Source organism: Pezoporus wallicus, unplaced genomic scaffold (genome assembly GCF_028554395.1).
Source record: "Pezoporus wallicus isolate ANWC-B61680 ecotype Strahan unplaced genomic scaffold, APGP_CSIRO_Pwel_v1 contig_6275, whole genome shotgun sequence".
In the NCBI taxonomy this organism is placed as follows: Eukaryota; Metazoa; Chordata; class Aves; order Psittaciformes; family Psittacidae; genus Pezoporus; species Pezoporus wallicus.
In genome coordinates, this window is record NW_026636901.1 from 2056553 (window position 1) to 2082428 (window position 25876).

The window sequence follows — 25876 nt, forward strand, 5'->3', positions numbered from 1 at the left end:
GAAATTCTTTTCTTCTATCTAAAACATGTCAGGTAGGAATACTCTCCCTGACATGGTACCTGAAGGTGACTAAATACAACTGGCAATGGCATCTAACCACAGAAATATGTGCAAAGGGTTCTTTGCTAGCAACAAATCATCTCTCCTTACCCCTGAAGGGCACCTTGGTGAAGAAGCAGTAGAGTCCAAAAGTCCAGTGCAGATTGCAAACAGAAATATTAGGTCAGCAGTAGCGTACCAAAGATATTGTTTCTAAACTTGCTGGTCTCCATAGAAACAGTTCTTATTTTACAGAAAAGGCTGTAAGTGTCTGAAACTTCACTAGAATGATGCATCGAATTTGAAAGAGTTAAGGGCAGAGTCAATGACAGGGAAGAGCAAAATGACTGTCAGCACATGAAAGGGAGAAAGGAGGGAACATCTAAAGCTCATCTGGAAAAGCAGATCCAGTTCACACATCACTTCCTTGTAGCAGGAGTCAGAAGGTATATAGGAAACACAGCATTGTAGACAAGAAACCAGGAGCTGGGATAATTGCAAAAAGATGGAAATTACTTCCTTCCCAAATTTCTCCCCATTGCCAAGAAAAAGGCAGCTTGCAAAGTGCTTATTTGATTTGAATAGGCACTTCATAATTGGATCAGAAGCCAGAGATAGTAAACTGCAATTAGTAGCTAATGAGTGGAGAATGGCTCATTGCTGCTATTCTGGCTTCTGGTCCTTCCCAACAGCCAGGTTCTTGCCTGCAAATGAGTCCTGTAGGTGGGTCTTGTGGGCTGCTCCTTCGGCTTGCCTGCATATTGGGTCCTGTAGGCAGGTCCTTCTGCCTGCCTGCAGACGGGGTCCTGTGGGCAGCTCCTGCTGTTTGCCTGTGGGAAACAGTCTAGGTTTTTGTTTTTTTTTACTTTCAAAAAAAAAAAATTAACCAGAAAAATCTCTTTTTGTTCCATGCCTCTATCCTGACGTTAACCAACTGGGGTTGAGTTTTAAGCCTTTCAAAGACACCACAAACCAAACTAAGCTAAGGTAGGTCTGATGATAGCTTATATGATAATTGCCCAAATTACAAAGTGTCAATTGAGCCTGAGATCATGAGACTAGAAGTTGACTTGTACAGTTTTCAGAACTTTAGTTATTTGATTCTTTTTGTGGTGCAAATTATTCCTCTATGGTACTAATACATCCAAGTCTTCTCTGTCACAATTCTGTTGAGCTGCAGAACCTGCTATTAAGGGATGATCTGTCTAGCTACTCACAATGTCTTCAGTGGATTAAAAAATTCATGTGTGTAAGTATGAGAGGCAATGAACATAAATTCATAAAGAATTTTAAAACATGTTTTCATACTTTTCTTGCCTGTTTGCACACTTACTTGCCCTCCAATGAAGTTAATCAAAAGAAAAAAAATAATAATCTCTAGCTTCTACGAATCTTTGGACATTTCCACCCAAAGGAAGATTTAGCAGTATTCTTGTCTATCAGAGAGGCCACTCATCTACCATAGCTGAGTTCTTTCAATTCTGAAAACTCATTAATTCAGACAATGCGCCATCAAATTGAATCAAAGTATGAGGATATTACATCACAGCATGATGCTTCAGCATCACCATGCACTGCTGCAGCATCAAGGCACAATGAGGCCATCTTGCCTGGTTTTAGTCTCACAGAAGAGGAGTGTGAAGAGTGGTATCCTATCATCTGCTAAATTTAGCTGTCAGATAGCCTGCAACACCCACAGAGGTGGGAATATCAAACTGACAGCACTGAGGCTGGTGATTTATTGTTGACACTTACGGTGAGTTCCATGTCCTCCTCCTCTTTTTCTTTCACTGGTTTCTCTGGTTCCTCTGGCTCCTTCTCTTGGAGATGGATCTCATTGGCTTGGGTCATGTAAGGCATATCATCTTTGTTCTTGAATTCCAAGCTGAGGATTGAAGGAGGAAGTAGAATTCCTAGAATTACCTAAAGCAATAATAATGATAACAATAATCATCACAGCAAACAAATTACAATCATGATAGTTCTCATCAAAAGGAAAAACCCCCTCAGGACATTTAGGAAAAGGAAGATATGTGTGCACGTGAGTTTCTATGACAATAGAGTTCATCAGTTGGGGTAAAGTTATCAGAAGTCCATAGTGAAATAAAGCCTGTGACTTCTCTTAGCATTGCTGTGCATGCTATGGCAAATTGCCTCTCTTGAATACTTTTATTTTGCTTCCTCATCTGATGCATATTATTATATACCAGAACATATTTACAAAATATTACATAAGGTCAGTTGCAGGTAGGACCATGGGGATGTTCAGACCTTGGACCTGAAAATTTCCGCATTTTACATAATAGACAATATTGGTGTAAATGACACAGAAGCAATATTAATTTCTTCAGAGTGGGTTAATAGGTCTCAAGGTCTCAGTGTCCATATACTTAGTTCACACAGATAGTCAAGGTTTAAGCATGTGTGGATCTGAGGAGATAAGGAAAAGCCAGCAATAGCATATGCTGATGTGCTTAGCTATGCAGTCCTCTTAGATTTTGCTTCAGTAACCTAGCAGATGTGTAATGCCCACGTTAATGCCAGCTCATTCTTTTCTGCCTTTCCTCTCTCATGATGTGGGAGTGAAGAAACCATTGTTACCTTGAGTGGATATATGCAATGAATGATGCTTGGAGTTAAAACAGTAGCATAACAGAAGAGATATGATAATAATATAAAAAGAAGTGGCTTGTCTGTATTCACAAGCACAATAGCTTTCGCTGGTTTTGCTGTAATGTCATGGAAAATTATTTTGTTATAAATCTCTCCCTAAATGACAGTGAAACCATGTAGTTAGCTTGTTGGCAGGTCAGAGACAATGACTGCTTATGCTCATCATATCGACAGACAGCATGTGTGTTAAGCATCCAATTAAGATTCTGCAATTAGGAGCAGTTAGCGTATATGAATGCTGTGCCCTACCTTGGAAGAGCTGCCTGCACTGCTCCTGAACTTGTCACAAAAGGGTGAGGTGGTTACAGGCAGACCTGGCTTCCCAGAGAGGCTATTTTTAAGAATAGGCTGGATTAGCAATTGCCTCTCCCTCTCCCACTGGTGCTATATATCCCCAGTGAGACTCTAAAGAATCACATTAATCCATTTTCCAGTTTCAACAAGAGAAGACTGTCTATGGGAAATAATTCATTACTCATGCTTGCAAATTTATTTGCCATGCTGCCTCTTGATCATATAGCTTGTAGACTGCTTTAGCTTTAAACAGGCCCTGCTAATGAACTTCAGTGAAAACACAAGCTGAAAGCTGAGTAAGGGACCCTTGTGAAGCCCTGATGTTACAAGAAGCTGAAAGGAAACAGAATCTGTTACCTTTGGTTATTCTTTGTGAAAGAAAGGTCTACATTTTATGGTTTAAAAGATGCATGCTGCAAAGAAGAAAGCATGCAGTGGGAAATGTATTGCTACACTAATCCCCAACTACCCAAACTGAGTATCTGCAAAGCCAAGCACTGAACAAGGAAGCAGTCCCCCTGAAGGGCAATGGGCCCATGGGTCAAGTCAGAAAAATAGGCAGTAAAGACGTCTCCGAATGTGAGAGCGCCTTCTATCAGTAAGCAGAACAATATTTATACACAGTTCTGCAGGAGTATGATGAGGATGCTATCAGGCACTTATTCAACTACTTCCATCGCATTAGACCCAGTACAATGACAGTGCATGTATTCATAAGCATTCTCACCATTATTGAACATCTTTTCATACTGGAAGACAGCTGAGCAGTTACCACTTTTTACACACTTGGTTAGTGCAGGAGAGAGAACCACTTGATGAAAATATTTCTCAGTCATCTGGGAGGAAAAGGCATGCCCTGGTTAGGTACTGACTGGTGAGTATTTTGGTGAAGGTGAAAGATACTAGCCCTTGGACACAAATTTATCTCTCAGAATTTACGTTACTCTGTTAGCAGTTATGCTACCTGTAGAAGTAAAGCTTAAACAGCTTTGAAATTTGAATTATCCTCTAGATACTCTAAGGTAGTTTCTTCAGGTCAGTCATTAGAAAGACTGGCAGGGGATTGCAACAAAATCTGTACTGGTTGCTTTGGCCTGTCCTGGGGAAGGTTGTCAGATCAGCACCTTTCCCTAACAGTTAATTCATTTACACATCCTTCTTCTTTATGTATCTTTAAAATCCTTGGCTAACTCCTCAAGTCACCAGGCAGGGTGACATACTAACTCCGTGGCTCAATTCTTCTGATAGCTCTCATTGACACTAGAGGAGGCTCTGAAGATTACCTTGTTACCATCTATGAGAACTCCACTGACCGTTATTTTTATTTAAAAACAGTACTGACCTTTAGGCCAGAATTTTTGCGCATCCGGAGACGACCCATCCACATGTCCGTGAGCAGCATTTGGCTGCAAGTGTGAGCAATGAAGTCCCTGTGCTTGGCTGCCACTGCGAGCTGCAGGCATGTGGCGTTGCTCCAGTTCTTCAGCTCATAGGTCAGCAGTTTCATTGCCAGTTGCTCATCCTGCTTGTATGACTGGTCCAACAGCTCCACTGCCAACTGGCCGAAGTCCCTGCAACAGGGGGACATTCGTTCATTCCCATTAGCCTAAGCAGCCTGCTGCAGAAAATATCCCTCTGCAACTGACAGCCTCTGCAAGGGAGGCATCACCTTCCATCATGCAAATCGTGATGTTGACTGTACACATGGAAACCCACATTTTCAAATGTGAGTGTTAATGATAGGCATATAAATAAGTGCCCTGACTTAGCAGTGGTGAGCACCCACACCTACCAGCTGTCTGCTCCCACCTGCCTGCCCACCTCCCTGACATTTCCTGCTTGAAATCCTCTGGTTATCTGCAGCTTAGAGAATTGCTTCTGTACTACTTGCCCATGAGTTAGTGGTCAAGTCTCCTGGAAAAAGGAGTGTCCAATACTCTTTTCTAAATTCTGTGTCTCAGGCCTTTAACATCAGGAAAGATTACGATGGAATCTAGTGTCTTGGCTTGCTCACCTAAGCATGAGCTCTTGGTTAATTAACACTTCTGCTCAATATTACGTTAATTAGGATTTCAATAATTGTTCTCCCTGGGATGAATAGAGTATTGAAAAAGCACAGAGAAAGGCTGCAACCTGATTCTTGGAGCCTCATAAAGAACACATAGACAAAACATATTTCACTCTCTTCTCATTTCAGAACTTATACTGGTAGCAAATCTTGCTTCTCTGTCTCACAGGCTGTTTAAAAGCTATTTAGATTTCCTCTAAAGGGACTGTGTTTTTCCTAAATTAGAAATGAAAGCAAGGTACAGATAAGCAAATTGCAGGCATGGTCAGCAGCCTCTCTCCCTCTCCTACTCCCCTCACATCACACCACACCCCCTTCCTTTTTTTTTAACCCAGGAAAGTGTACATGAACGAAAATTCACCTGGAATTATGGTTCAGCTCTTGGGATATGTCATCCACCATGTCATTTTCTGATGCTTCGTGGGCCATAGCTTTGCAAAGTTTACAGGCCACCAGTGCTTTAGCCATAGCCTCTTCCCCATGCTGCCAAAAAAAGAGGGCCATCTTCTGACGCTTCATCAGTACAGCCCACACCATCAGCTCATGGAATGGGAAGGGGAAATGGTTGATCTCAGGGTCATCCAAATCAATATCTACTTCTTCTTCTCTTTTTTTGGTTGTTTTTCTCCCCCGCCGCAAAGGGACATCATCCTGTGAGAATCATGGAAAAATTTTTTTCACCAGTGAAGAAACTGAACCAATTCACACAGTGTATAGGAGTCAGTACCTGAGATGTCAAACATACTCCCTGCAGGCCAGCCCCTTCATTTTTTTGGACAAAATATTTAAAACAGGAAAACAATAAAAAAATGTATTGGTCCATGCACTGTAATTGAGAAGTCAGTAACCTCACACCTAAGTGAAAAAGAGCTTTGGACTATCACTGAACTATTCTATCTTCCTAAGCAGACAGACCACAGTCACACAATACCCAGAGCCATTTTGGAAAAGCGATCATTAAAATAAGCTAAGAAGGCACCCTAAAGATAACATCTGTTGTAATGTATCCACCTCTTTCCACCTCCAGAAAGTACATATTCAGGGGATGTTATGGTCTCCTGAAGACTTCCTCCCTGCTTATTCTTGTGTTTTCTCCCTTTATCTTCTCAAAAGTTCTTAAAAGAATGGGAATCTCCTTTCATCATTCCATCCTGCCTTTGTACTGCATTTTTATCCCTCTTTCTCCATCACTTAGTTCTTTCTACTGGCTTTAGTTTTTTTCCCATTTTAGCCTATTGCTTTTATCAGATAAGCTGACCTATTCTGGGCTGCATCTGTGGACAGCAAAATGAAAGTAGTTGCATAAAATAAATAAACAAGAAAACATGCTATCTCCTTGAAGCATGGTGGTAGCCAAAACTGTCAACAAAACTAATAGAAAATTTGCCCATGTAAAGATTTCTGCATCATTCTCCACAACTGCTTTGTTTCTCTGAACATGTTTCACAGTTATATAGTTATCTGACTGGAATTCTGCTTGGCCTGACAGACTGAAACATTTTGTTTAATCTTCGTGACAAGAAAAATGATCCATAGAGGTGGAAGAGCATTCTTTTCTGCTGCCTATCCACTGGAGTTTTATTAAGAAATGTTTCTTAATCTGACCCTTCCGTAAAAAAGTTATCTGGATGAAAAATACAATTTGTGTGGCACATTTCTCATACAAAACTTGAAAACAACTCTTGGTGCCTTCATTACAGTGAATTTAAACATTATCTTGATATAGTGTACATTTGTCAAAGAAGGGAAAGACATTAAGATTTATCACAGGTCGCCTACCTCCATTCCCAACAGTTTCAGGGCTTTTGGCTGTACAAAAAAGTTAGAAAAATGTTATTTCTCCCAGAAGGTGATGAAAAATTACAACTATGTGTGTATACATACATACATGCATGCGTAATGTGATGTACAACATATAATACAGAGTATTTAATAGATAATGTATAATATAGGTGATACATACACAATGCAATGTAATATACATACATACATAAATCAAATAATTATATATATATTTAATTCAACCTTGAGTTTGATCCTATTTCACCAAAACACACAATAGAAGACACACATTTTAGTTCAGGTACAACATGGAAAAGAGGTAGGAAATACTGCTAATGCATGAATGGATTCCTCTGGATTACATCATTGTTTTGGCCGTTCCCATGGCACACTTTTGTTGACTGCTGTGGAGCTCCTCCATATGCTGGTTAGAGATCTGTGAAATTGTTGCTCAAATGCTTTTCTTGATGGAGTGACTAAGGGGAGGATGTCTCTCCCAGCAGCTACAATTACTACCTTTCCTCTCAAAAGCAAGAAATGTGTAGCGAAACAAACCAACCACTTCACATGTTTGGATCTAATTGTTTCACAGAGCTATTGCTCTTTATAGCCATTTAGAACAATACTCAAGGTGTGCATTTCTAAAATCTGAACTGAGACAGGAAATAAAAATGTGAGGTAAAAGTAGGGAAAGAAAGAAGTACACATCTTACTGGGAGCCGTCAAGCAGATTTTTATTCATGCTGGATTGGGTCCGTGGCATTATGGATGACAATAAATATATTTCTGTCTTATAACGGTAGCAAACTTACTTTGGATTCACAGTATTGTGATTTATCAAACATGGAAACCACAAAAATACCCGAGGGTTTTTTTTTCCCTGGAGCCCAGGGACTCTGCTGGAGCCACATCCAGCCAGTAAAGCCAATTCTGATTTACGTGTTTCTTTGCCCTGATACCTTCAGGTCACAGTCAAGAAGATGAGCCATGAGATAGGAAATGCATTTATCAAAACACAAGTTTTTCAAGTTTAACTTAATTGCCTTATGGTGTAATTTGTAAAGGTCAAAAGACTTGCCTTTCAAAAGATGCGGTTACTCATAATTACAGGTTTAGAGCCCGAGGAGATTGTTTTATGTCCTAATCACACCAGGGCAGCAGAACCTAATAATTTTTTTTCACTAAATTTCTAAGAAAATGTCTCTTCTATCAGTGGCTGCTTTGCAGTGTGCTGTGGTGAAACAGCTTCTATGTACATAATGGAAATGAATCTGTACACTGAATGCGTGTACACATATGTCCCCCCAGCCCTGAATCAACTAAGAACCTACAGTAAATCCTGCCAGTGGGTTCAGTCATACAAATGGCAAATAACTTGCTTCTTACCCTCTTGGGCCCAAATAAATTGTGGTACAGTGTTCTGAAACGCTTTCGGGTGTAATTGCAGCGATACGCTCCTCCCATCAGGTACTCTATCACCAAACCAATATCAATCAGACTTATCCGATAATCAGGAGGTAAGTTTCCCTGCAATGAAAATAAGAAGGATGGTTGGGGAGGAGTAAATGCTTATTATTGCTGTTGTTAAATATACTTTATAATTATGTTAGAATAAAACAAAAACAGGAACGTATTATTATGCTGGTTAATTAATTCACCTTAAAATAGATCCAACCGAAACCTGGATATTCTCGCTTGGAAAGAAGACACAGGTTAAATAAGATGAAGAACTTGTTGGAAGTAACAGAAGACAATGTCAGTACACAGTACTCATATTCTTCAGCTGGGGAAACAAGGAACATGACTGCAGAACAAAAAGCATGAGGATCAGCACACTTGAAAAGTCAGGCACAGTTGCTCGACTCTAGTCCTGCAAGATAGCACCTTTTGTGCACCATCTGTCCCCCAGAACTCTTTCCTGGAATCTCATGTCTCTGCTGGCACCTCTTTGGACTGCCTTCTCTGTACTGCCAAGGCATGGTGAAGTGACATCACGCAATACGATTTGTTCACATGGAATCAGTTCCTGCGTGTGATCTTCCCATCCTGTCAGTGTTTCCTTCCCATGTTCCAGGGAAGGAAGGGCAGAGGGAAAGGGCTGTATTATCTACTCTAGAGAACTTACACAGGGCATGAATTATTATTATTGCTTGTTGCTAGAGGCAAGGAGAGTCTGTTAGCATTTTTTCTACAAATAAACATATATTTTTGCTTAAATTCCACATCTAGTATGAGGAAATAATATGTATATCTGAAAGTAAATATGAAAATTGTAATAAACAAAATACCTGTGGCTAATTCTTTGGGGTTTTGTTCAAGAACTACAGGCCTAGCAATTTTCCTAGATTGTTCCTCCTTGAAGTCCCAACATATTTTACTGAAAACCACTCTAAGCACAGTAATCTTGCTACCTAATTTCCAGCAGCGCCAAGGAGATTGTCTCCCAGGAGATGAAGTGTCCTGTCATTAGTAGGATCCTGGAAAAGTCATCTACATACTTGTTCTTCCATTTCTTTTCTTTTCTTATTGTTAGGTTAAATATTACATATATGTGTGTGTGTGTGTGTATGTATATATACACACACACAATGTCTTCAGCATGCACCTTTTATTTTCAAGGGAAAGAATGATAAATATGTCCATGTCTTATTGCCCTCACATTGTGAACATCCTTGCATGTATCTTCCTTCTCTCTACTGTCAAGCCAGAAAACAGCAACAGTGAGGCTGTGAGTCCTCTAACATTTACAGCTTGCAAAGCTTTGAAGAAAGCTCTCAGTAATAGATTGTCTCTTACTGCATACAAATCTGAGTCTGCCTTTCAGTTAGCTGGTGTCGTGGTTTAAACCCAGTCAGGTAACTTGTTCACTCACTCCCAGTGAGTGGTGCCGAGCTGACAACAATCGAGGTCCGTGTCCGTCTCCCACCCCCCCCCCCCCCCCCCCCCGCACCGGGGCTCTCCCCTTCCCCGCTCCCGGAGGAACGGGGAGGAGGATCGAGAGAGTGCAACTCCTACGGGTTGAGACAGGAACAGTCCAGCAACAAATCACCACCGCTACTATCAGCTAAAACAATGATAAGGGAAAATAACAAGGGAAGAGAATACGATACCACCGGCCAAGAAAGCGAGCTCCACCCGGAAGCCCCTGTCCTTCTGGGTAACTCCCAGTTACCCCCCACCCCGGGCATGACGTGCTGTGGTATGGAATACCTCCCCAGCTAGCCCGGGTCAGGCGCCCCGTCTCTGCTTCCTCACAGCTTCCCCTCCTCCCTGGCAGAGCATGAGCCTCACAGAGTCCTTGGTCAGGGTAAACATCACTTAGCAACAACCGAAAACATCGGCTTCACCAACACTGTTCTCAAGCTAGAAGTCAAAACACAGCACTGCACCAGCTAACACAAAGGAAAAACATGACTGCTACTGCTGAACCCAGGACAGCTGGGCATTTTTATTCTCCAGAAGCAGTAAGCTTCTGAGACACCGAGCAGGCCAGAACAACTTCAGGCTGGTCTGGTCTCATGGATGTGCTGGTGAAGTGCTCTTGGGGGATCTCCAGCGATGGAAGAACAAAACCCTAGCATGGGGCACATCTGCTCTTCTGTTCCCTGCCTTGGGAGCTCCACAAGGACAACTCTGATTGCTTTACAGGAGGAAAGGGATAATGGGAAGGGAATGCCCCCAAATCGAAGTTTGCCTCCTTCTCTACATCACTGCCTCTGAATTGTTTGGATGACCATTATGGTCCAAAAATCAGTTCCCTACGAGAAAAGAAGGCATGATTTGGCAAACTGTGAATAGGTCACCTAGATCTAGAGTTGTCATTAAGAACCCTGTAGATTTACAGATCCTTCTCTGTACTGTATGTTGTGCAAGAGATGTGACTACAAATTAAAGGTGGAAAGTGAGGTAAATAAGACTTCTGTGAACTGCAAGCAGTAGCCTTAGAAAAAGAGATTAGTAAAAAATTAACTGGTATAGCCAACATTGCAGAAGGACTAGGAAATTGTAATTGTTAGCTTTAAAATTTTTCGGTGCACTGTAATAAAATAATCACATTTCCTGTAATGATATACAGCACAGCTTACAGTTAGCCTGTAGCTCTTTTTATGTGGTTATCAAAAGAAGGTTAGTTATTAGAGCAATTTTATGACTGTTATGTCTTGCTGGAAATATCTGCATATTTGCAGATATCTGCCTGGCTTCTCTGCAGATGTGCTTATTAGATTCAGAATAGAGAAACACTAATGGAGAGCAGATGGCAACTGGTTCTGCAGAAGAGATGAAGTGGATGCAAAGATCTTCCTTCCTACTGCACTTCAGCCAGGAAGAGCAATGATTGTTTTCTTCCCTGCTCACTACAGTACAAAGGGCACACTGAAAGGCTGAGGAAGGCGAGAGGGAGGTAGTGCTATGGTGTACCATGCCTAGCAGTGGGCTGGGATTCAAAGGGACAGAAGATCAAACTAATTTAGTGGCAAAAGATGATCTGCCAACTGTCCTTCAGCAATATCCCTTAGCATACACTTTTGCATCTGTCCTACTTTTTGGCTAATCTGGTGGATAGGATTTGCAGGAATGCATATTAGTTTATTTGAATGCTGACATTTTATTTTTGAACTGTTTAAGGAAAAATTACGTAAATCTAAAAATGAAATTGTTATGTTTTTTGTTTTTCCCCTATTCTTCTCTCTCCATAATGCTTAAGGCACTGACAGTTTTACTAGAACAAGGATGATGGCACTGCTAAGTGGAGTTGTAGCTCCAAACAGTGTTGTAGTTCTTCAACAGACTCCTGCTGTCTTTATGCAAGACACTAAAACTGAATGCTTTGATACTATTAAGTGGCAAAAAATACTTGAACAATTAAGAGAGAACAACAGGCATCAGCATGTGTTAGCTTCTTGATGAAGTTTTGATTTCTAAAATTAAATAAAGGAACTTAGATAAAAAATTTCCAATACAGTAACTTAAATAAAATTTGTGTCTAAACCTCCCACTATAATATTGAAAGATTTTCCTAAAAAACCCTCACAAATTCACAGCAGAAATACACATTATAGACACATGCATATGAATGGCTCCATGCTAACACACAATTACTTTTCCAAAGTGAGCAGTCTACTAAAGCTAATGGGACCACCCTTGTGTGAGGAGTTATGCATGTGCCAAAGCACTTGCTGTATCAGCAGACACCTCAAATTACCCTGGCAGCGGTGAGTCTGCTTGTAAATGAAGTGCAGCAGTGCAAGTAGGCCAGAACCACTGCAAGAAGTAAAAAATTTGGATGGGCTAATACTAGTACAGCTAAGGTGATGGAATGACAGAGAAAGTTTGATTTTTGAGTATGACAGGTACTCTGATTAATTACCCACTAACCTTCTATGTTCGGACAAGCTTTTCAGTGCTAATGCATTGTTCTTTTCCTGAAGAAAATTCAACTTTACGCTGCAGCTAACCAATTACAGTATTTTTTCACTTGAAGTGCATTTTTATATTCTGCAGGTATCAAGCCTCTCATTTTGCATTCTGAGGGAAAAAGAGTACTTTCAAAATTCTCTATATTGCTTGTTAGTTCTCTGGAAATGTAGCCAGACAGTGGCAGTCCAAACTAAACTTTGAAAACTTGCATCACCCCAGGGTGGTATTAAGATATATTGATTATATACAATTCTTGAATTAAAGAAAAAGTATCTGGTAATTTCTACTGATCTTCATCTCCCAGCTCAGCTAGGAAGGATTTTTTAAAAACAACCTGTAGAGGGCAACCTTCACTTACAGACAGGATGTCGAACAGGGTCAGGGTTTCTTCCTGCTCAGGCTGGGTATATTGGTTTGTATCGTCTAGGGAAGGAAGTTAACCGTCTATGTTAAGCTCTGTACCCTTGAGAGGGGATGTCAAAAAGGCCACAATGCAAACGGTGCAGGCAGAACTGTCTCCGTATGTAGTTATGGAACAGAGAGGATCTAAAAGAGATATGCGCACAGCTGTCTCTAAAGCAACTAAATTTACAGTCTAAAGCCGTAAATTCTTTAAGACTGTCTCCAGGCCTTCCCAATATGCTGCCCGGGCTAACAGTCTTCACAGCAATACTTGGATATCCAAAGAGAAAATAAATTGTTGTCTTCTATGTTTTTTGTGTGTGCCTGTGTGCATGCACACATATGAGTCTACAAGCTGCCACAAACAGGATGTGGTGACTCCTAAGGTTCAATTTTTTTTTGCTTTATTAAGCAGGCAGGGCAGTTCCCCAAGAAACAAACAAACAAATTCCTAGTGATTTATATGACTATGTAATACAATAGTAATAAATTAAATAGTGCTTCTATAATTTGTAAGCATGCATTTTCTATTTGAGAATTCACACTGATGCAGACATAATTATTTTTTTGTAGCATATGCCCTTTTATAAAGTGCAGGTTTTAAAACTGGGTTGTATGCATATAAAGCACAGAGTGTGCATATGCATGAAGTGTTGTCTCAAGGAGACACGTCACATTTTTGTATTTATATTTTGTGATACTGTAATTAGACCAGAGAGGCTGGGTAACTGGCATCAAAATAGATATAAACTCAAAAAGCTAGCATCAGCAGGTGGTCTGGTTTTCATGCATGGTGGGACACTTGACTATCATACAGTGATGTCCATTAAGAAGTTATTTCCAAGGAGGTGTTTTCTTTTAAACTGTTGTTAGATATGCTGACTGATTTACAGCTTAGCTGCCTGGTAAGGAATCTGCTCAGATATCAGGGCTATGGTGCTGTCACTTTTCTCTGACTGAACTGTGGTTGTTTCTCAACCAGTGACAAAATGAGAAATACAGGCCCAGAGGTGCATTTTTCTGATGAAGGTACTAGAGGGCTGCACCCAGCTGTTTTTAAAGCTCTCCACTGTTTTCCCATGAGAGTGCACATTGACTTCATGCAGTGGCAATTACTGGAGACTTCACATATGAACAGAGGAAAGAAAGATGAATTTATGGAAAAATGACCATCATCAAACATTTAGCAATCACCATGGAATAAATAATGTCATTGAACATAGTGCAGGTTTATTGCCAATGTCTATCAGTATGTTCCTATGAGTTCTGATAATCTTTGCTTATTTTGATGCCTTTTTTTTTCAAGATCTTTAAAAACCTTAGTTAGGGACTCAGAAAAAGATATTATTTAGTTACCCCACATACACATTGCTACACCTTTGAAGGAGGACTTGGAAAGGTGATCCTGGGAGAGACAAAGATTTTGAAAAATATATTTTAAAGTAAGAAGGCAAATAATGCTTGTTTCAAACTCTTGAAGGCACATAAGTAACTGCATATTTAGTATGAAAAAAATATTCTGGTAATTTGGACTTGAAGAGAAGTAGCCAGCCTAAATGCATTCTAGCTTTACTCTGCTCCATCCAAGGGGACTTATGTGTTAAGAACAGTTTCATTTTCTTCTGTAGGCTTTCCACACTTTCCAGTGGTCACTTAATATACTACATGTAGTTGAACAATGATGCAATGGAACGTGCTAACCAAAGAAAATGACCAGAACCTCCTTAAACATAACTACTGATAATTCTGCAGCATTATTTAAGAGAAAGATGATTTATGAAACATTGCCACTCCCCTCCCCTAGCTGCCCTCAGTTGTGCTCAGCTGTCAGGGACATAAGAAACCACCAAAACCTGTGCTCTTACAAAAAATCTCCATTCCTTTTTCAATCTTCTATCTAGTCCCATGTACAGAAATTTCCTTTCTCAAGCATGTTACCTGTGAGGTCCAATATATGTAATGTGCAAGGTTGTAATCTGTACATACTGATAAGGTCAGCTGCAGACTCAATCTCCTTACTTGATCCGCATATTTAGAGGATAAGGGATTTTCATCCATTGCTACTGCTGTAACACTTTTCATCCAACACATTGCTAAAGGTACTTCGTATTTCCTTCCTGTCACTATGCCTTTCTGTGTTTCTGTCCTGTCCTTTTAATAACTCTTTATAATTCAAGATGCTTGAAATTAACTTGATAAGAGGCGCAGAGGAAAGCTGTACTGCTTCTTTTAGTTTTTTTTCTGCTGAGGAAGATGGCTACAATATACTACGAAACACAGAACAAAAAACTGTTTCAACAGGATCCAGCACAGCATAAGGGCTATTTACAAGCTTGGAAGTAAACTAACAACATAGAAGTAAGCTTTGACAAAAGTTGCAGGTATGGAAAAATACAGATAACAGCATAAATCCACACGGTATGTAAGAGCCTACAATTATGCTAGCAGAAACACTACCACCCAAGCATCTAAAACCACAGAGAAAGCAAGCCAAGTAACTTGCTAATTGTGCTTTGTATGCCAAAACATTGTATTTGGTACATACAAACAGGACATACTGTAATGGCAGGGGAAATAGAAGGCTCTCACTGAAAGCTCATGCAAAGCAGAGATTGTGTCTAGCTATAAAAAGCAATCACAACATTATCTCCAACCTACCGTCTACTGGACTCTTACCTTTTTGACGTCCCTGACTAGATGATACAGAGTGTTGGATGGTCCATGTCTCTGCAAAGGACAAATAAAGAAGAATAAAAAAAATTCATATTGTCCAAAGACTGGCAAGATGTAAATGCTAAACAGGCTTTCTCACCTTAGTTGTTTAGAAATTAGGCAGCTGAGATCACTTCAATTATACAGTGTTATCAGTCAAAAAAACCCCAACAAACCTAAATATCACAAGAGCATTATTTCACCTGATTTCTCTTTTGTTCACAAACCTTCAGTAAGGAAACTGCAAGAACTACCACAATGAAAACTAAGGCCCTATATATCAAATTAGTCTCCTAGCTTAGGCAAAGCAGAAACCCAGCACAACAAGCACAGCCTCTAGGAGACAGCGGAAGGAAAACCAGCTCCTTCAGTGTCAGCCCTCCTGCACTCAGGATCTCCAGTTCTACTGCTGGTGGCTCAGAGAGCCCTGGAGCCTGACATTTCATCTGGGATCTTTTGTCTGAAAGCCACTAACAGCATTGCACAGTCTGTGAATTTGTTGTCTTCTTTTGTCTCCACTTGATATGCAAAACTTTCTGCAGGAGACTCCTACAATTGAACTCGTATATTTCTTTTCTGCTGTGCTTTTGACTTGATGATATTTTTAGACACTTTTATGGGAGGTCTCTTTGCCTGTAACTGATGATAGATGAGACCACTGCGCATGTACAGAGTCAGTGTTTCCATATATACATTGCTCTGTACTTGCCAAGACTGAGTTTTATGTAACCCGATCACGGAGCATGATGAGACTTTTTTGTGATTCTTCATACTCAACTTCAGATTTGCCTACCCTGAGTGATGCTAAATCACCTGCAAACACTGACCCTTCAGCAGCTACTATTTTTCAGATCATCTCTAAACAGGCAGTGGTCCCAGGACAGGGTCCTGGATGAGCCTGGTCATAATGTCATTTTGTGGTGAGAACAAACCATGTATTCCTACTGTCTGTTTTCTATCCTTCAAGTAGTTTTTTAACCGCAAGTACACCATATCTTCTATGCCATGATAGCTATAGTTCTTGAATAACACTTGAGGCTTTCAAATATTGTCAAAACAGTTTTGCAAAAGCAGGTGAGCCAAGTGCAACACACTTATTTTCCTGCATGTTGGCTTCAGAAATGGTAACAGATTACTAAGGTTTAACATTTTCCTAGAGAAACTCTTCTTTAACATAAAACTGATCCCCTCATTTGATTAATTCTATTCTTTATTGTATTCTTACAAATTTGCCACAGCAGAAGTCAAATTCACTGGTTTATATCTTCTAGGTCATTGTATTGTAACTTAGGCTTGTATTGTAACCTAGTATTTTTTAATTGGCTTTGTAATTGTTTTGGTGCTAAGGCTATTATGGAATCATTAGGTCATATATCAAAGTCGGTAGTTTAGGCATTTCATAGCCTCTATCTTTCGAAAATCTTGCATAAATAATTTATGGTGCTTTCTTAGGTCACAATAAATTTGTTCAAAAAGCAGTGGAACTGAAAGCTTTCTTCTAAATTATTCCCTGTAAGAACTGGTTTTAGTACAGGCACTACAATGCTTATCTCTGTAGTAAGAAAGCTCGTAGGCTTTCTATTCTCAATAGATACATGCTAGTTGATAGGCCAAGTTTAAGCCAATCAAAGATCAGATGCAATTCTGTCTCAAGGGTAGAGCGGATACCTGTTCCCTTATATTTTGCACAGATTTAATGAGTTCTTTTCATATTTGATATTTTTTGAAAGACTGACTTCTGGTCATCATCATCACCAAAACTGACTTCTGTTATCTCTGGATAACAGTCCAGTGTGACAGCTTATGATGGCAGGGCTTTTGTAAAGTACTGGCAGAAAAAAAAATTTCTGAGTAGGGCTATGCACTGTATTACAAGCTCTCTCCAACAGACAGAACTATCAAAACTAAGAACTAGATAATGCTCTCAGAATTTTTCCATACCGCTTAGCAATTCCAACTTACTGGTTCCTCTTGGTAGGCAATAATGATGTGAATGCTAGAATGTGTTTTGCAGTTGAGAGAACTCAGAAGCAATTTGAACCTGGGTGGTTTTATGTTCATTTTAAAGGCAAAGATATAAAACTTTCAAACAGGCTTTTAAGAGTCAAAACTATCATTTTTGTAACATTTGGTGAGGACATGGAGAAGTCCTTCACTGTAACAGACCTCCTGAAATCACTGCATTTCACCTTCAAATTAATAATTTTACCCCAAGAATTTTATGCCTATTTGTTTTCTAGTGGCTGAATTTGATTAACAGTTGCAAGATTTTTCTTAAACCATAATGGCTTATACTGTCAGGAGTCATCTATCACCTCCTAAATGTCCTAAGTCACCAGTAACTGTTTTCCAGCCAGTGCCACCTGCCTAAATCTCAGGTCTGTCATACTGGAGTTACAATGACCAGAAATCAGCTGGTACTGCATGGGGCTTCCTCCACGTCTTAAAAAATACATATGGCAGATTAGGTGGGCAAGACACAGCATGTTCAATTACATGAGAGACAAAACTAACAGACAATATGGACTTCTAACACGGAATATTCCTGCAACAGATATTGGCTGCTTTATGCATCATCTTGTTGTTGTAATATGAGTGGGAGCTACAACAATGAATATAGAGATAGAAAATTTGCCTTAGGTTGGCCCTACCGTATTGTACAATTCCTCTAGCCGGGAGATGGTGAGAAAACGATGCATGCTTACTCCATTTTCTATGAGTAATTTCACAAAATCCACTCTGTCCAACACCAGTGCATCCAGCATTGCTTGCTCAAGGGAGCCCACCTGCAAAGCAAGCGATTAATTCAGGCTGTTCCTGGGCATTGTAGGCTGTATCCAGCTGGTCCCATCACTCTGGCATAAGAGGAAATCCTGACAAATTTCTGAGGATTGCTCTTCCTAGCTTAAACTGGGATAATCACAGTTTTAGTCTCCATTGTTTCTCTGATTCAGGGCAGCATTTCAAAAATGAGTGTCAGAGTGTTAAGATTTACATACCCTAGGAAATCTAGAGTAGGACCAAGGAACTAGAACTCAGGAAATTGGTGACCACACCTTCACACTATTCATCATCTCATTATTATCCTTATTTTTCACTTTCCTTATCAAAATTTTATTTATATGGGGCATATTTGTTATGTGCACACTCACTTTAATTCTAGCTTTTTCCTGTTCATGGTGTGGAACCTCAGGGAAACTTTGACACCCAGGAAGCATAAATAGCTTCACCATTTCTTTGAAGGGCCAAATGTAAGAAGTCTTTTTATGCAAGTCTCTCATTTTCTATCTCTTGTAGGTTGGGGAGGTCAGAAGGATGAGAAATTACCTCATACTTCCAGCTTTTAGTTTGTGAAATTACTTCAGCTTGCAGCATTCATGCAAATTTTTCCTATAATGTGGTGATAGAGTGATAATGATAAGGACAGTTTAGAAGCATTAAAATCCTTCCTGTGTTTTGATGCATAATTATGCCCAATATTGAAGACAAGATAAAAAGTCCATATGTATATTTTTGTATAAATAACTCACTCCATAACTGAAAAGGCAAGGTTTTTTTAAACTAGCTTCAAGGGGTAGTGAGCTCCAAACACTGCATTTAAAGCAAGGATATTTAAACAGAAGCTTTTCCTTTTGTTATATTTTTTTCTGTGGGGAGTTGTAAATGCTCATCTAATGATAGCCTATGAAATTTTCATGATGGTGGCAAAATAAATGTCACACTAATGAATACTATGATCCAATTACACCTTCTGAATGAAGGCATGGTAGGCTTTAAGGAGCTACAGATAGAGTCCTGCTTGGATTTTTTTTTATTTCTGGTTGACAACCACCACTGTAGAAATTGCAGCACAAGTTGGGAGTCGACCTCCTCCTCTGCCCCACACAGCACTCAATATACTTTCTATTTACAGCCCTCCTACCGCTGCAGAGAAGCTCTGCCCATGTGGCCCCTAGGGAACAGTGTTGGCCAGGCAGCCTGTCCCCACAACTGGCAGCTGGAGCATAGGACGGGGCAGCTGTGAAACAGGCAGATCAATGCAGAGCAGCACTGGCCATGAAATCAACACCAGCTCAGGTTTGGAGCCACAGCACTCCTGCAGTAACATTGCTGATCAGCTCTTGTGGTCCATTTGATGACCTCCAGCATCTGTGCAGCATATTTGGACATGTGATCATCATCAAATTCAGTATTTCTATGTAAAAAGCATTGCTTGAAGAGCAAAAAGAAATTTTGCCTTGCCATTAGTTTATAGTCTCACACTGTAACACGGCTGTAAACAGACGCTCACTTTTCTCAGCTTTCAGAATCATTATTTGATAGTGTAAAAGTGTTGCTTCCCATTTCTTTAAAGCTGTGGTCTCTCAGTGCTAAGTCATCGCTAGATGTCACTATTTCCTTGAACAAGCAAACACATTAATGTCTTTGGAACTGCCTGCCTCCAAGAGCTGTGAACGGGGACTTCGTGTTTGGCTGGGAGCATGACTCAGTATATTCTATACTGTGTTAAACCACCGCTGCCAACAGAATGGATTTAATGTTGAGTAGCGTTTAAAGTGTTTCAGTAGAAGATGCTGTATATATACTGTACCGGCCACTGCTGCCCGTAAATAAAGATCTGACTGCGGGCGATGTCTACTCTGTTCCACGCTAATGCTAGGCTCAGCTGGTCGGGAGCAGACGCGTTAGCTCCTGTGTATACATACAGGGGTGCAGGGAGGAGAGAAGGAGAAAAAAGAAACAAGAAATACTTTAGACTCAGCCAACAGACCACCATGATAATTCCTCTCACAGATGTCCATGTCGTTTCTGCAACTGATAAATATTAAAACAAAGCCTTACATTGTCCCTGAAATAAAATACTGTTTATCAAATCTGAATCCATGCTTCTCAGATGGTCTCATGAATGTTAATTTTTTCCTCACATGCCCCTTGAAAAATACAGTAGGTAGACATGACATCAGAAGATGTAGCTTGCAGTGGAGTGAACTGGTTTGTCTCCTCTTGAATGGGAAGCAAGAGCAGAACCCAGGTGGGATACTGATCCATGGGCAGAATATGCGCATGCACACATGTGCATATGAGCACACACATACTTCCGCATTTAGCAATTCTGAAGAGGTTCAACTCACACAGACCTACTGATTTCAAGAGTTGTGCATTTTATACACATTTTATGCATTCCCATCTGATAAGGTGGGGATCCTGTACAAGCATGGGAATTTCTCCTCTATGATGGGTCTTGGTGGGCCAAATTTCCCTTCACACATGCAATAGTCACGTAAGAAAGCATGTTATAAAGCTGTTGTCAAGGTATAATGTTTTCAAATTAAATAAGAAACTATGCAGATAAGGTGCATTTGGAGCTGTTTGCTTTTTTGGAAGGCAGGTTATGTTTTTCCCTGAAGTTTTAATGTACTCTGTGGGACATTCATGCCCTGCTGTGCTTTTGTAATGTTTCACTAAGGATTTCATTGTTATTAGCCGATTTGTAACAATAAAACAGTATTTGTGCTTCAGTGTCTTAGGGAGAACTGGCCCAAATGAACTGATCAACCAAATAAATAAAGGGCTCTTCGACTTTTGACTACACAGCTGCTTGCAGAGATCAGGCAATTGTATAGAGGCTCATTTTTTAAAGGCCTCATATCTCCACTGGTTTCTTGTCTTTATTAATTTTTGTACTGGTATCATGAAGTGAGGACAAACAAGAGCTTTTCATTGCTTCTGTTCCCATTTTTGTACTATTCAAAACCACACACTGCTCCAGCTGAAAGTGGATTCTGAAATTGGAGGCACAGAAAATGTAAACTCTGGCCACTGAAATGTTCTATGAAGGATATGGTCAGCAGACCTTTGGGAAACTTATCCTACAGTCTGATTTTGTAACTCTCAACTTTTCAGCCAGTTCACTGCCACGAAACTTTGCTGAATACTTGGCAGTATCTGCAGTAATTATTTGGGAGATGCTGGATTGCAGATCATCCACTTTCATTTTATGACAGAAATGAGCTCTGATAAAAAGGTAGGTGATGCAGGAGCAGAACGATAGAAAGAAATGAAGAAGACAAAACAAGAGAAAAACAGTAAAAGACTTTTCTATGACTAAGAAGTATGTAGGACTCAGCTTCTCATTACTATATAACAAGACACAGACAAAAGCTCTCACAAGAGACTTCATGGGGGATGCCGACAACATCTGAACTTTTCTGAGTTTCTTACACAAGCAACATGCAACATTCAAGAACAGAAAATATTTACCTTTGGGAAGGGCAAAGATGTCTCTGCAGTTATATTTATAAAAACAGAAAAATACTACCCGCAGTGGGTAAGATAGTGTAAGTTAAATACAGAGAGCAAATAGTTTTCCCCCTTTCTGAAGCAAACAACAGATCCTCTCAAAATGTCATTGGATCCTCTTTCTACCCATGCGCCTGCAGAAGTGAGAGCTTTTGCAGGTGCCTAGGCAAGCTCTCTGGTGAGCAGTGGAAGAGGCACATGCATGAACTCCAAAACCCAGGGACAGTCATGGCGATCCCTCAGCCTGGTACCTTTTTGCACGTGTGATAGGGAAGCTCCATCTCCTGCTTTTCCTAAACTGACCACAGCATGCTGTCTGGGTAGCCAAGGATGCAGCCTGGTTAGAAACTATTTTGGCTCAAGAGTAGATCAGATGGACCTGGGGAAGGAACTGGGCTACTTACACTGCCCCCACTTCAGACAAAACTCAAGCCAAATAATAGAGAAGGCAGTGAACACCTTCTGTCCCCAGTCTGTGACAAGAAGCCTGGCCTTCCTGTGCCTTTTCATGCTTTAGGAAGGACCTGGCTGCTGGATGACCACAGGGTCTTCTGGTGGATCTGATCATGTGAAAGAGCAACTGGCATGGGTATGCAGGGGTGGCTGCATCTCCAGAAAAGCCCTCAAGCCCCGCAGTTCATCAGAATGTTTTCTTTGAGCATGCTTATTGCTCCAAACACCAAGCAGAGAGGAAAGAAAGCCATAGGGGGATGGTTGCTCCCAGACTGAGGCTTGCTGCTGCAAAAACCTTGCATCTTTCTCCTCTTTCTGGCCTCCCCTCTGTGGTTTTCAGGTGAATGTGGTTACACTGGCATTACCCGAGAGGAAAAGAAAAATAAAAGCTACAGAAGTTTGTGCAGAGCAGCATATGGGCTGTGGAAGCCATTTAATCAATTTTATTCCAGGATGAACTGATGACTTTTGACTCAAATGAAAAAAAAAAGTATTCAGGATACTTCAGATGGAATTCTATCAAGTATTAAGAAGTAAAAATAATTCCATTAATACAAGAAAATCTCCCTAGAATAAATGTGAGGTGGGCTTTCTTAAGATACTGTCTCCTTTCAATCATTTCTTTGCATTCGATGCCAAAGAACATGGATTTGAATCATTAAGAAGAATCCAAGTAGTGACCTCTTAGAGGAATCATCTCACACAGGAGTGTCCCTGTAATGTATTCAAATCAAAGCCAATGAATATTTGGGAAATCAAAAAATAAGGTAGACTTAATAACCTATTGCAATAATGGGATCACACGGGACCCACATCTTAGGCCCTTAACACTGTCAGTAATGAGAAATTAGCACTTCTGTATATTTCTGTTTCATTTTGTCTCTTGGAAAGATTCTCTGCTTAGTTGTGTTTTTTTTTTTCATTACTGTAATATACTTACTGCTTTAAACAGTGTTTTAGGCGCTTTGACTACCGTCTCTGTAATATTTACTCAGTATTCGGATGCCTGACTGGGCCTGAGATATGTTCCTCAAAAGAATGTTTTATGACTATAAGACTAATGTCTGCAGTGGGACTCTTCCTTGCCTTCCTCTCTTTGTAGAAGAATAGTTGAACCTGGAATGCAGCGCACTGACTGGCAATATTTTATTTCAGTAAAGATATTTCTGAATATAGATAGACAATGCAAGGATGGTGCAAAGTTAAATGAACAAGGTGATCTGAATCAGCTGTTAGTTTCTGCAGATGTTAACTTTATGCTCTTAGGCATAAAGAATGCTTGGATATCTTACATAGATGCTTCTGGTGAAAAGTCATACTGTCTATCAAAAAATGCAATAGTCCTTGATGATAAAGCCTGGGATCATAAACTTGACTTGGTACCCTAGGTGAGCCAAGGTACATGTCAGACTATTAGTGTTGTGTCCTTGCAGGATCCCAGATTACTGAAGAGATAAGACTACAGGCTTTTGTATACTGGCTAAAGTTTACTGTGATCAATCTAAACCTCTAAAGGATTCTCTTGGGATAGTCTGTGACAACTAGTGCTCAGAATCTTCAAAGCTGAAATGACACAAAACTGATCTATCTAGACACAAAAAGGTTGTTGGAGACTCATTTCCACAGCGCTTCTAAGCATGCTAGTGTCCTCTTTGAATAATCACTTAAAGAAAATAAGTAATTATAGAAAGTAGCAACACAAATTTACTTTCTGTTCTACATCTCAGCAGGTCTTGTGTTTCAGCAACTTTTTGGTGAAAAGGCTGTATTTGCTACAGGCATCTTCCTGGCATTCAGCAAATCAATTGACAATAACAAAGCAGGTAGCACCAACAGTTATAAGGGCAGTAACCAGATATCTGGCCTAACTCTAAAATCTTCCGTGTCAGCAATTTCATGGTTGGCAGACCATCACAATGTCTTCTAAGACCATCTGATACTGCATGGTAACTGTTCAATTGGCATGAATCATGACTTATTCACAGGCTGGAAAGTATGCAGAGACATCAGATCTGCATTAGCTTGACACAGCTCATCTCAGAGGGTTGCATGGTATTAATACTACCATATACCACACAGCAACTCTTTCCAGGTGCTGGCAATTGCACTGGGAAAGCTTTTAGAGCACCAGCTGAAACATGTCTGGCGTTCCAGACATTGTAAGAGCTTTGTGAACTAGGGTTTTTGATGACACTCCAAACCAATTATATTTTAGAACATCTCCATATGCTGTCTTTAACTTCCCTGTCATATGCCTTCTGCTCAGTTAGCAGCTGCAAAAGGACAAAATCAATTAATTTTTGAGTTCCAACTGTTCAAGTTAAGAGAGCACAAACAGTTAATCTGTATCAATAAATTTACTTGCTATAAATTCATGCAACTGGAAACTTCCCACATTTACATGTCTCTTGAACTGTTTTGTTTTGTTTTGTTTTTTTTTAAAGGAATTCACAAGCCATATGCTGTTGTGACAGCCATTCAATATAAATTGATAACCAGTTTGGATGCCATTTCCTAGTTTATTGGAAATCACTTCTAAGAAAGATAGATCTGCTGACAAGATTAAACAAATGACTCATGAAAACAAACAGGGAAATAATGTCTCACATTCAGTGCAGGGTTTGGGGTCTGTGAAAGTTCCTGCATTGGCAGTGTGCCTGATGGCTGGTTTAAAGAGAGACTAGCTCATCACAAATTTTACACAGCAAACAGGAAATGATACTTCCTGTTTCCCAGTACTTGTCCTCCTCCTACTTGCTGAACAAATCACTCACACCAGGATGGGATTGGTAATTAGCTGGTACATGCCTTGAATACCGGCTAGCAAGAACTGCAAAATGCTCATCAGTGAGACTGAGAAAAGATGACCAATAATCACTCACACAGTTCCATACTTTTCTCTGCCCTCTTTTCACACAATTCTGAAGAGGTGAAAGAGATTAATTTCTGAATCTAAATTTATGAATTTCAAGGTAATTCAGACCCAGTCTTCAGATCTGGTTACTAGTAAATCAAATAGACAAGTGGTTCAGAATTGCCACCTTAGATTTCTTGATTTGATGAAAACCCAACTATCCATCACCCTGGTGAGGTATACTTATGGAAATGCAGCATTTCTTTCAGGGTAGGCCAGAAACTTTGTACAAAGACATGGTATGAATAAGAACAAACAACTTGCCTGACTTTGCACACATTGATTAAAAAATTATATAGACTTTCATTCCCTGTGATCACAAAGCTCAGATTAACAAGAGGCACCAGATAAATTTAATCTTCACAGACTACATTTATAATCAGAAAGTGCTGAAAAGCAGGGAAGATAAGGTGTAAGTTGTAGTTCCTCTGGCTCTTGAGCAAGACACAAGCACTGCTTCTCATCAGTAGACTACCAAGATTGACTGGCAATCATGAAAGAACATGTGAAAATTACTTACACAGATCCAGGCACTTTCTGAGCTAACAGAATTTTGCCACTATGTCTTCCACTACTATTATGAAGAGGGAAGGTAATTTTATTTTACCAAGAAGACAACAGGACCAGTTAGGCACTTGCAAAATGTGTATTTCAGATCAGAGGGGATTACTCATATACACAGACTGCACCCATACTACAGTTACTCAAGTAAATACTGCAAAAGAACTTTTCAAACAGAAAGCAATCCTTCCTAGGCCTATGATCTAATTTTTTCGCCTTCTAAGAGGCAGCTTTCAAGGTGGCAAAAGTCTTCAGGGATC

The 25876-nt window shown here is 40.0% G+C and overlaps 1 protein-coding gene across 10 annotated transcripts in view; it reads right to left on the reverse strand.

The window, feature by feature from the left end:
- TRPM3 (transient receptor potential cation channel subfamily M member 3) overlaps nucleotides 1–25876 on the reverse strand; it is a 409666-nt gene that overhangs the window by 40923 nt on the left and 342867 nt on the right. For 4 of the 10 annotated variants that reach the window (XM_057402153.1, XM_057402154.1, XM_057402144.1 and 1 more), the window contains exons 10-18: nucleotides 19980–20080; nucleotides 18040–18174; nucleotides 15353–15403; nucleotides 8515–8550; nucleotides 8243–8383; nucleotides 6854–6883; nucleotides 5436–5725; nucleotides 4349–4577; nucleotides 1795–1962 (exon numbers count right to left, since the gene is read on the reverse strand). In XM_057402153.1, coding sequence (XP_057258136.1) covers nucleotides 1795–1962; nucleotides 4349–4577; nucleotides 5436–5725; nucleotides 6854–6883; nucleotides 8243–8383; nucleotides 8515–8550; nucleotides 15353–15403; nucleotides 18040–18174; nucleotides 19980–20080 — 1181 coding nt within the window. The remainder of the gene's footprint in view (nucleotides 1–1794; nucleotides 1963–4348; nucleotides 4578–5435; nucleotides 5726–6853; nucleotides 6884–8242; nucleotides 8384–8514; nucleotides 8551–15352; nucleotides 15404–18039; nucleotides 18175–19979; nucleotides 20081–25876) is intronic. The other 6 variants (XM_057402146.1, XM_057402150.1, XM_057402145.1 and 3 more) reach the window with 3 other exon arrangements.